The 12,880-nt window shown below is 35.8% G+C and overlaps 1 protein-coding gene across 1 annotated transcript in view; it reads left to right on the top strand.

The window, feature by feature from the left end:
- Positions 1-12,880, top strand: part of SESN3 (sestrin 3) — a 75,432-nt gene that overhangs the window by 27,116 nt on the left and 35,436 nt on the right. Inside the window, exon 2 of the mRNA XM_012743920.3 lies at positions 10,672-10,737. Coding sequence (XP_012599374.1) covers positions 10,672-10,737 — 66 coding nt within the window. The remainder of the gene's footprint in view (positions 1-10,671; positions 10,738-12,880) is intronic.

Genomic DNA, 12,880 nt, shown 5'->3' with positions numbered 1-12,880 from the left:
ACCTCAATCATTAAATGCTTATCTTTTTAATAATCTGTGTTTCAAAATGATGACTATGCATAATGCTCTTCTGCATACCAAACTGATGGTTGTGTCAAGGAAGAGCAGTCTTGTGATTGAGTTATGAGTCGGTCACTTTTGTGAAGCAGTTACTTTTTATCAAACACCAGTTTTGCAAGAAAGAATGATAGTCATTCACACTTGCATATTTGCCACGCATTTTCACAAAAATGAACAAAGTGAGCCGATTACATCAAGGAAAACAACTGACAGGATTTATTGCTGATGATAACATTTGAGCTTTCAGGAGAAAAGAATTTTAGAACACTAGTATCTTCTACCATGAGCTTGAACTGCTTCTCAATATTTAAAAGAGTTATTATGTGATCAGCGGTGATACTAACAAATTTCATTTTTAATACTGTATTAAATGTTTCAACGTTTGGAAAACTTTCAAAGCCTCATGAACCAATATTTTCTAAATGACCAATGATTAACATTACAAAATCATGTATTGATAAAATGACCTATTTAAAGTACAAGATAAACCAGTGGATTTTAATGTGGTAGTGGGGTAAGTTTATTAATATGCTCTCAGATTCCACAGTACAAAAAACTTTTAAAAGTCATCACTTGTCAAGTTTTAGGTTAGTGTCAAAGAATGTCCAAAATTATTTGAAAAAGCTAATTAAATTTTTTCCCTTTTCCGACAACCTATCTTTGTGAGGCCGGATTTACTCCATGTAGTTCAATCACCACAACATATAGCAACAGAGGGAATGTAGAAGCAGATATGAGAATTTGATTCTCTGTAATTAAGCCAGATATTTGCGCAAACGTAAGACAGTGGTGTTCTCAGTAATTTTTTCTTTGTTTTGGAAATTTCAGTTTCCAAAAATTCATCTGCCTTAACATGTAATGGGTATATTTTTATTTTTCAATAAATTAATAGACATTTTTTAAATTTCTCTGATTTAATTTCTAATATGGTAATTATTGATAAATAGAAACCACATAAACAAAAGCTCTTGGGATCAGTAATTTTTTTTTTTTAGCCTTAAAATCTCACAACTATTGATTATTATAAAGGTGAACCTTGATCCTTATGGTGGGCTTACCGGTAGGATTTCTGGCAGCAAGATCAGACACCAGGGCTTCCAATTTTTAGATTCACAGTGACACAGGTCAGCTATGAGCAGAGTCCAGTCATACTGGGTGAGGATGTCTTTGATCTCCGTCTTGGAAGCCTCATCCACATATTTCCGGTAATAGGCCACTAGTGCTTTGGAGTTGACTGACTGAGCCTTGTGACCACCACCCTTCACACAGACATGAATATGCATGCAGCAACCTGCTCCTTGCCCAGAAACAAAGGAGTCAATAATTTTTGAGACTATAAAGAGGCTGATATCAAAAAGTTTGTGAACCGTCCACTTAAATGAGCAAAACAATTCATATTTTTAATTCTGATGACAGTAGGTTTTTAAGTTTACCTGCACACATTAAAGCACAACCTTGTAGTTCTCTGTTTATAGACTGGGGGACTGACAAAATAGAACTGAAGTGAAGCCTATGAGTAATCACTATACAGATCAGATCTATTATATTCCCTGCAAAAGTGAAAACACAACTTCTTTTAAAACTAAGAATGAAAACTTCTGTCATTTTAAGCTTTATTAAAACTACATTTTATTAAATACTCTCTTGGGTAGATGGAAAATAAATAAATTTTTTAAAAAATCCCTGAGGGTTAGTATAATTCAATGTAAAATCAAACATACTTTAATTTCCCCAGTTGTGTTCCTTGGGAGGTTGTGTAAAAGGTACTTTCTCAATTTAAATGAGAGCATGAGTTCTTGCTATTTTGACTACTTAATCTGTAAAGAAATATTGGTTCCCAGATGGCTAAATCTTTATATTATGTTTTATAAATCTCTAGAAATCAAATTCATTTAATGTATTTTCCCTGATTGCTCTAAGCTGAGCAAGTGACTTGTATTTTGTTTATTCTTGTGTTTTGAAAGCCCTTAAACTATCCTGTCATTCTGTGTTCCATCAGAATAACCTAAAACCTTTTGATTTTGTTGCAGTCAAGCTGGTAGATGCTGAATATGGAGGCTTGATTTAAAATTCTACTTTTCCCTCATATAACAAGATAACTACATTCACTGCATTTTCATTTGTTTGTTTCTCTAAAAATACTAGTAACTATCAAACATCTACTGAGTAATATTAGAAAATTAAGTAACTTTGTTTCTAATGGGAATTTTACTTTCTAAAATTCCCCATTATAATTTCTTTTAATCTAATTGGAACATAATTTTAATAGGTGAAGCTTTCTAAAATTCAGGACAAAGTTTTATTATTATACAATACAGAAACTTTTTAAAAAATTGTTTGTGTAGAAGCGAAGCCCTTCTTAACACTTCTGTGGGACCAGATCTTATAATTAGTGGTAGAAAAGTATATTGTCTGTTTGTTAATAGGGAAACATTGAGTTAGATGATTATTATGGACTTGTATTATCTCAGGTATAAAGACTTATAGTTCTTTCCTCATTTTCTTGGGCTTTGACCCAAAGTTTTAATAGCATATTCAACAAGTATATTTTGTAGCTCTGCATCTCTATAGAAAGTGCTTAACACTTAAAGGCTAATTTTATAGGAGCCTTTGTTGCCTAAGATTAGTGTCACAGCATGCAGTATTATTACTGATTTCTAAGAAAGCAGGACAAATTATGGGAAATTTTATGTACCATTTGTTTTAACAACATAAGAAAATAAGTAGGACTCCAGAGGGTACCTGCAAGGTAGTAAATTGATGTCCAGGACTGTGTTTAATTTATTAGTTTAACTTATTGGTTTTTCTAATAAAGATACAGAGAACATTAATTTCCTTAAGTCTATAGGATGTTCTTGTTCTGTTCAAGGAAGAGAAAAGGGATGGAAGAGTACGGAGTTCTTGTGTTTCTTTAAAAGTGTCCTTTTGTTTTTAGAAGCTTGCTATTCCATAGCCAGTGTATAAATATCAAAACTTGCTTGCACTTTGAACAGGTTCACTGTGTGTTCTAATGAGTAAATATAAGGGGTTTTGTTACTGGCCAAGGGAAAGCTCATTTAGAAACTCACCTATACTGTAATGCAAATTAAACTCCTTAGCTACCATTTGCTATATGGCTATACATTTTTAATTCCTCATACATTTTAATTCTTTTAGTGCTGGGATGAGTTCCATTCATCTTTGAATACTTAACTGGTTCTACTACAATGAGTACTACTACTGATTTCTGCTAGTAGTAGTACTCAGGGCTACCATTTCCAAAGTACTAACTCTGGAAACTCACTAGGTGAGTTTGTCTAGCTTTGGGCTCATGGTTACCAAAACAAGTAAAATTTACCTAATCGTTCTTACCATATGACACACCAAGATTTTTTTTTTTTTTTTTTGAGACAGAGTCTCGCTTTGTTGCCCAGGCTAGAGTGAGTGCCGTGGCGTCAGCCTAGCTCACAGCAACCTCAAACTCCTGGGCTCGAGTGATCCTTCTGTCTCAGCCTCCCGGGTAGCTGGGACTACAGGCATGCGCCACCATGCCCAGCTAATTTTTTTATATATATATATCAGTTGGCCAATTAATTTCTTTCTATTTATAGTAGAGACGGGGTCTCGCTCTTGCTCAGGCTGGTTTTGAACTCCTGACCTTGAGCAATCCGCCCGCCTCGGCCTCCCAAGAGCTAGGATTACAGGCGTGAGCCACAGCGCCCGGCCCAAGATTTTTTTTAATGAGAGTTGCTTAATCATGATATCTCATATGATTTCTTAGTACTCATTTTTTGGAAAAGTGAAATAGAAAAAAAATACTTTTATTCCAATGACCATTACATAAAACTTTCAAAAATAAGACCAGAAGTTTACCTCATACTCTATGTCATTCTAAGGTTGAAGTACTCAAAGATAAACAAGGTACTTCCCAGCCTGCAAGGAACTAATGTCTCAGTAGGGAGAGAGAAAATAAATTGCTGTATAGTATAGTTGATAAATATGGTGCTTTTGAGTGGAAATGTTTTGAGAGTTCAAGTTAAAAGCTGTAATTCATATGTATTGTCGAAGAAGGCTCACTTTCACACTTTTAGTAACAATATCTTTGCAGTGTTCCTCTAGTGGCTTTACCAAGAGTGGAAGCTATTGCAGGAAGGATTTGATAGCCTTGGTTTTAATAGCTTAGCTAAAAAGAATCCACTCCTGACATCTCTGGCCCCTGGAATCAGATGCGCTTCCCTACTACGAAGGGGAATCTTGAGTGCTCTTTGGAGTTTCAGTGAATTTCTGGCACACCCTGTAGTGTCTGACCAGGCACCTGCTGCTCAGTGATTGCTTAAACCACTCTAGCTCCAAATAAGAGGAAGGAGTTTGGTGTGACTTGGAAGATTCTCACCCTTGGTGCCATTGCCATTTTCTGCTTCCAGATATTTTCCAACTAAAGGCCCTTGGATCTCAGTTAGTTATTATAATATTATTAATATGAATGTCAATACATATCTTAATTTGGTGTAGGAGAAGTCATGATTTTATTCAATAGTCTTTTGGATTTTTTTTTCTAGGGATGGTGGGAACATAATGTATATTTGAGATAGTTACTGACACTTAAGTTTACTGTAAAATTATAGTTTTAAATTAGATTAATCCATTATAATTAATCTAATTTAAAACTTATTCTTTTCTCATTTAGGATTAGAGAAATTTTATAGCAGTTTTCCTGTGTTCTTTCCCATTTCCTCATCCCCTTTGTAATATATAATGTCATCAATTTCTACAAACTAGTCATATTACTTGAAATTATCTGCCAAGGAATAAGTAGATGACATTGGCATAATTTCATAACATAGAGCCATCTGTCCATCCTTGCTCTTTTGCAGTGTTTTTGCAAAAGTGAAACATCTATAACAGTAAAAGGAGGGTCAATAATTGAAATTTACTATTTGTGTTGACAATTACAATTGGCTTTTTCACATTCGCCTCTAAAATTTTGTTTGGGACATGTTTTTTTAAAAAATATTTTGGCATTGTAATCTATTAGAAAAAGAATGTTGAAGCTATTAAAGAAACTGTCTTCTTAATGTTGTCTTTAAAAATTGTGGAGTGAGTATACTCTGTGAAGTCAAATTTTGCTTTGCCAGAATAATTTATATGTTGAACATATTTTTTAAAAAGATCTCTTTTTAAGTGTCTTTATGTAAAATTAATTGCACATTTTACTCTTAGCATTCTTTTCTCCTACAGAGATAAATACATAAGCAGCTTTTACATTTTAATGGTAAAAATGCGTGATTTTGCTTTTCTATTTTTAAATGACATAAACTAAAGAAAAGTAAAAATTAAATTTAATAATTTATGTTAAAGCATTTAGTAGCTTAAAGTGCAGCAATTAATTTTCTTTGGCAGTCAGCCTTTTAAGGGCAAATAATTTGCTGATTATTCATAATTTTAAGAGTTCCTAACTTCCAAGTAGCTTAATTTTCTATTGGGATTAATTTATATAAAATGATCTAGTAAATTGCTTAGCTGTTAAGTATTAAAAGAAGTAATTTTCTAACTATTATTCATCTTTATCCATTTAGTGTTTTGTTTTCCAGCATTACTTAATAGGAATAATCTCAACTGATGAATTTCCAACATAACTTCTTTCAGCTATAATAAAATAGCTGGGAAAAAAAACTTTCCTAATGGTAGCATTCTTAAGATCATAACCGTTCTGAGGCGGGAGGATCACTCAAGGTCAGGAGTTTGAGATCACCCTGAGCAAGAGTGAGACCCCATCTCTACTAAAAATAGAAAGAAATTAGCTGGACAACTAAAAATATATAGAAAGAATTAGCCCAGCATGGTGGCACATGCCTGTAGTCACAGCTACTTGGAAAGCTGAGGCAGAAGGATTGCTTAAGCCTAGGATTTTATGATAAAAACTTAAGCAAATTCTGACTACTGTTTAAGATATTTTAAAACAGACCACAAAGTTACTACTGTTTAAAATTTATTAAATATGCCTATACCCCTTTTTATTTTTTTACAGTAGAGGCAATATTTTAGAGAATTTTTTTCTTCTCTTTAGTTAGTGATTTCAAAATTGTCGTCAAATTTAGACTCTGCAGAATGGTATCTTCTAACTTTTCTGTTATTATAATTTGTTGGTTTTATTGGTTTTTCCAGTTTTAACATCCAAATCAACTTTTCATTTCTATGAAGGTACTTTAATACATGTTTATTGTGCTTTGTTTATTCCTGAATTTGTAGCCATTTTATATCTTTGCATTATCCTAGGGGCATCATCCCAGTAGCTGAACAATGTTAAGAAGCAAAACTATACCATAGACCCTTTGGCAATGATAGAAATATCCTAGATTTGCATTATCTGGCCTGGCACCCACTAGCCACAGGTGGCCTTAAAAACTTAACATGTAGCTAGTACCATTTTGAGGCTCTAAAACTTTAACTTTATTTAATGTTAATCAACTTAAATTTAAATAGGCATATGTGGCTAGTGGCTGCTGTCATGGACAGTACAGCTAAAGAAACTCCAAGGCTTGTTTTTTATTTTTCTTGTTTTCACAGAAACTGAACAGGTTTATGATTTAAAGGCCATTGTGTAAGATTCACTAGATCTTTGAATAAATGATCAAACTCATTCCCAAGAATAAGAAATTACCTTTATCTTAGATACTTAAAGAGAGGAAAACATGGCAGTATCAGTGCAGCCACAGGTTATTTTCACTCATAATATAGAACAATCCTTGAATTTTTCTATTCATATAGCATCTGTTGAGAAAATATATCTGTTCTAGTTTTTTTTTTCTTGACATTGAAGAAAATAGGCAGAAGAAAAATAAAAATATTTTATTTTGTATTGTGCTTGGCATTTTTTACATTTTTATGTGTTATCTTTTCAAAACTTCTTAACACGGGAAAAAGCTATGGCCTAGAATTGACATTATTCTCAAAAGTGAGGAGAAAATATTTCTCAGCATGAGAGAAACCTTGTGATTGAGAAGGAACTGTGGAAAGGATGACTCAAAGCTTTAGTTGGTAAAAGGCAATTATAGGATTTGGCAACTGTTTGAATGCAGGCTCCTAAGATAAAGAGTCAAAGATAACTGTGAATCTGAGCCAGGGTTAATAGTGTGTATGGTGATTTTATAAGCTACAGAGAAAAGTGAGGAGGACAGCTGGTTTTGGGTAGAAGATTAGTTTTAAATATGTTGATTTTAAGGTGCTAATTATTACATCCAGATGATGTCAAAAAATACCCCAAGGCCAGACTGAAGGGCGGAGAAGAGCTAGCTCTTCATTAGATATAAAAGATGCACTAGGCAGTTGCATGGCTGGCTCATTTTCATATCACATGCCTTTTTTTCCCCTCAGCCAACCCCACCCAATCCATTATCTTCCCCCTAATATGGCGACCATAACAAATTTCATTAGAATTTTGTGTAAAGAAGATGGAAGCATGGAAGAGAACACTCACTTGAGAGAATGAATATTTATGAGAACAGAATTGCAAGAAACATCTAGGCAAAGTGTAAAAGTAAATGACCAAAGAAATTAGTGGATTGGGCGGTTCAGTGTTATGGAAGCTGAGCAAAGAGAGAGTTGCGCAGAAAGAGGTAGATGTGAATTATGCAGGGAGGTTCAGAAGGCTCCCCTGTGACCTGGAGAGTGTGCTTATGTAAAAGCAGAAAGTAGAAAGGTGGTCCCCAAGACTTGGGGGCAGGGGGAAATGTGGAGTTGCTGTGCAATGGGTATTAAGTTTCAGTTACACAAGACGGAAAGTCCTAGAGATCTGCTGTATCGTGCCTATAGTTAACAATACCGTGTTGTACATTTAATTTGTTAAGAGGGTAGATCTCATGTTATGTGGGTATTTTTACCACAATAAAAACAAAGGGAGGAGGAAAAGAGGAAGAGGGAGGGAGAGGGGGAAGGAAGGAGTCTGTCCTTGGTACTTTTCTGGAGACTATAATGTAAGCAGAAGTTGAGACAAGGATCTTTGGAACTGGCTGGGTTATCTTATTTTATTTTTTTCTTTTCCTTTCCTGACTTACCCCTATCTGGGTTTACTCTTGTTTTGGTCGAAAGCATTTCTGCAATTACACTAAAATACTTGGTTCTGAGATTGAGTGGGTGTGACCATCAAACCAATAACTCTGCAGAGCAGTCATTTAACATTTCAAAAGGTATAAAAATGTCTGAAAATGTGATTTTGAAAAACAAAACCAAATGAGGAGTTCAGAGCAGTCTAGCAGAACTCTACTGCAATGGCAAATGGAAATGTCTGCACCATCTTATACTGTAGCCATGGGTACATGTTGTTATTGAGTACCTGAAATGTTACTAGTGTGGCTGAGAAACCATGTTTTTAACTTTATTTAACTTTAATTAATTTAAATTTAGCTGTACATATCTGATGGTTACCCTATTGGATAACAGAAGTCTAGAGATTCCAGAAGTTAATCAGAGTATGAATTAAGAAGGAACTTGGTCTTTGAGCATTTTGGATTTGAGGAAAGGCATTACAATTTTGTTAGCGTTCCAGTTTATGGTTTTAAAATGAATCTTTTGAATTTAGTGCTGTCCTATTTCTTTTCTATTTGATCTTACTGACTTTAAAAACATACAGAGATATAAAATGGATAGAAAAATTTTTCATAGGAAAATGACCATATAGTAGAATTTATTAACTGCTCTGATCATTTTTTAAATTATTTTTCACCTTCATAGAAATATACAAAGCAGCCAACTGAGTCGTAGAGTCCTCACCAGAAAAGATGTTCCTTATACAGAAGTAGGAACTGGGCTGATCATTTCAAAAGTGATGACATTTAAGCAATATAGTTTAAGAAGGATACATGATGGTAAAACTTAAACATTATGTTAGTTTTCCTTATGTTCAATATGTAAACACGCCTCGTAGGTTAGATTATATCATTTTTTTCCTGGACTGTTACCATAACTTCCAGCTGTTTTCTTTTTTTCCTCTCAGGCCCAGGGACAATATCACCCCCAGAATTGTATTATTAAAAACATAGATCTGATACATCTTTGCTTAAGAATTTTGTACTACAAATAAGCGTACAATAAAAAGTTTCAAACATGTCTTTGGATGCTGTTTTTCATTTTCGAAATTAGGAGGTTAATGGACATTTTCTCAGCTGATGTAAATAAAATTGGTAAAACATTTTCATTAGCATCTTGGCAGTAAACAAGAAGTATAAAGATATTTATAACCCAAACTCCAGTAGATCCACTTCTGGGAATCTAGTTCCTAAAGAAACTATCTTAAATACCACAGAATATGTTTCCTCTTTGCCTCTACTTCTGAGTGTTATTTCGTTTCTCTTTTCTCTGACAGATTGTCTTACTTTCCTAAAGTCTATTACATAGTCCTGAGAGAATCTTACTAGTCCAGCTAGTTACCCTCAATTCTTTGGGGGCATAACTTGTACGTCAAGGCACCCATGGGCTCCAAATTACCTTCTCTTTTGACCAGTTGGAATCTTGGTCTAGTCAGCTGCGGCCAGGAGACAGAATCATATGAAATACATATTGCTATCCTCAAATAAGGAACCACCTAGAGTTCCTTTCTTGGCTTAGAAGTTTCCTCAGAGTTTCCTCAGGAGGACTTGGTGGCACCTAAAGCTTAACACACTCTTTCCCAACAGACGCATGTTCTCATGTTCCTTAATTTTCTCACTCAGTCTGTATAACCTTTATAAACCATGACATAGTCCAGAATTTTATGTTATGGCTTTGTAGGGCTTTTTCCCCCCAAAATTTAGAATATTACTTTTATTATAGAAAATGAAGTGGCCATTTCTCCTATCTCTTCTCCTGGCTCAGAAAGAGTTCAAAGCAGGGGCGTCTCCTTCTAGACTATCCCCGCTCCTAAACATGCCTAGGGAGAAGGAAGGAAGCTATTCCCTGATTGGAAAATTTGTCACTTATATCACAAATAAATGAGGACACTGAAATATTTTTCAATTAAAGAAATTTAATAAAAAATTTCAAAACTTAACAAAATACAGCATTCAGATATACCATTTGTTATCTACCAGTTAACACAGAATAGCAAGTGGAACAATTAAAATTACTGTATTCTTCATTTCTTAAACTAACCTCTACTTTTCCAATTTTTCGTAAAGTTTCAGAACTTGATCTTACATATGGTTATTGCTATTTTATTTAGAAAAAAGCCTACAGGCCAGGTAATTGCTTTGGAGAGTTGTATGTAATCCTCTTTGAATGTAATCTTTCCTTTAGCTTTCAAATTGAAAGGGTAGTAGTATACTATTAAATACAATTTTATTTTGGAGGTTAATGGTTTTCAGTCATGTCAACTATAGGCTAAAGATCTATGGTGATAACAGAATATGAACTCAGGGAAATGACATTTTGAGGAACCTGTGGTGCACCTAGCACAATGAGATATATTTGACCCATTATTTCATCCATATAATGGACTTACGGGTTTTTGTTGATCTGAGACCCAACATTTACTCTGGTTTCACACGATTCTATTTATTTATTTATTCTATTTATTTTAGTACCTTAGCAATAAATGTATACAAATTTAACTTTTCTTAGAAAGTCATTAATACATAAAACTTTTTCTTTTAAAAATAGGATAAAAGAATCAGAGTATCTCAACCCTTGACAAGAGGACCAAGTGCCTTTATTCCAGAGAAGGAAGTAAGTTCATCTGTCTTAAAATATATAAAGTATGATTTTTAAAAATTACTTAATTATATCAAAGAATATCTCCATTATTAATATAGAAGTAAAAATGTATTTTGCTCTTGGATTTCTTATTCACATGTCAGAAAATCATGGAGATAATTTCTTTTCAGCTTCACTTAGGAGTTTGAGTATATAATAATCTGTCTTCTTATTTTAAAGTTACATAGTACTACAAGGTTAGAAAATACAAATTTAACCATATTTGATTTCATATATAATTTTTCTGAACAATGTAGCCAAGAATAATAAAATTTATTATTAACCTGAAGATTTTAAGTTTTAAAATGGCTACTGTTTCATGGTGATTATAGGTTACATACATGTTAAGAAATGTCCCGGCCCGCGGGACCTTTTGTTACTCGCGGGGGGGGGGGGGGGGGGGGGGGGGGGGGGCGAGGGGAACCGTGCCTGAAAGAGATGGGCGAGAGAAAGGAACAAGACCAAGCAAATGGTTGTCAAGGTCTAGTTTACTTGGATTCTTAGTAGGTTTTATATACAGAAACAAGGAAGTAGAAACAGAAAAATAGAGTGGGGGGATGATGAGGCTTGGGTGTGGGCCAATCAGCCCCAATCAGCGTCTTATCAGCATCAGAAGCTGTTTGTGATTGATCAATCAACCTCAACCTGGCAGGGGGTTGGGAACAATTGCAGGTAGCATGCCCTGGAGCAAGCACGTCATGGAATGCATTCTTCTTGGAACTATAGCTGGAGGGCTGGGTGCTATTTTCGTCTTAGGCTATTTTCTGGGGCGAAGCCCTTGCGCAGGACAAGTCGTTGGAATGTGGAGGGTCTTAGTCTCCAACATCTCCCCCTATCTTTATTAATATGAGGGAGATTTATACAGGTTGGTGGAGAGCCTGTCTTAGGCTTCGCAATGGGCTTCCGCGACCAGCACCCCAAATATAAGATCGGGCTATCGAAATGACGGTGAGGTCTCTGTCTTAGGCTATGTAGGTGGCATCCAGCTCCGGCACTTCTGATTATGAAGTGTGTCCCCGGGCATGGACCTACAATATTCCCGTCATGGAGTTACCTCACTGCTGGTGGGGGTGTGCACCTGGTACGCGGCATCACGATAATCCCGTCATGGGCGTCTCCACAGCCTTTGGAACCAATTGCATTCCATGTCTGAGGCAAGGTTTGAAAAATTTAGACCTTCTGTGGCTGAATGGGGAGACTCTGTATGGAGGTCTTCTCTGGAGCCTCTTTGTTCTAGCCGTTGGTAAAACACGGAGACCGATATTTGTGTGGCTGCGTCTACCTGTGACTTGACAAAGTTGGTTAGTTTTTTGAATGCCCAAGGCCCAAAAGTGAGAAGCAACAAAAAACCTACAAGCGGCCCTAAGACACTAGGAAGCAATGTGGATAGCCAGGGGGATGTGGAAAACCAATTTTGATACCACGCTTCACTCTGTTCTCTCCGTTTTTTTCTATCTTCTAGGCTCTGTCTAACTCTCTCAATGCTATCTTCTACCAGACCTGTTTTGTCTGCGTAAAAGCAACATTCTTCTTTAAGTGCTGCGCACAAACCTCCCTCTTGGAGGAACACTAAGTCTAGGCCCCTTCTATTTTGTAACACTACCTCAGAAAGCGAAGCGAGGGATTCTTTGAGATATTTTAGGCCCTGCTGTAGCTCTCAGAGATCGTTATCGATGGCAGCAGAGAGCTGTAGGTATTGCTGGTTGGAGGTGACTAGAGAGGCTATGCCTGTTCCAGCCCCTGTGGCATCAAGGCCTAGAAAAACTGCGAGTGTTATGGCTGTGATGGGCTCTCTCTTTTCTCGGGGCATTGTGGTGCCACGCTCCCAAAATTTAAGCAATTCGTCAGCAGGACGTATAGTGAGTCTGGGGAAGAGCATGACTAACACATAATATTCTCTATGCTCAAGGAACGTTGCAGTGACTACATACGGGGTAAGGCAAGCAAAATAAGAGGTGTTAGATGCCTGAATATACTGAAAAGTGGAGTTGACAGTGATTGACTGATTGCATATTTTCTCTAAGGGTGCAGGAGGGAGCATTCTTGGGCTAAGAAGGCAAAGGCCTAGGCCTGTGACCTGGCTGAGTGTCAGGCCACCATGGGTCTCTAGGCCCCA

Source organism: Microcebus murinus, chromosome 4, assembly GCF_040939455.1.
Source record: "Microcebus murinus isolate Inina chromosome 4, M.murinus_Inina_mat1.0, whole genome shotgun sequence".
NCBI lineage: Eukaryota > Metazoa > Chordata > Mammalia > Primates > Cheirogaleidae > Microcebus > Microcebus murinus.
Note: the sequence above shows the minus strand (reverse complement) of the source record. Positions and strands in the feature narration are given on the sequence as shown.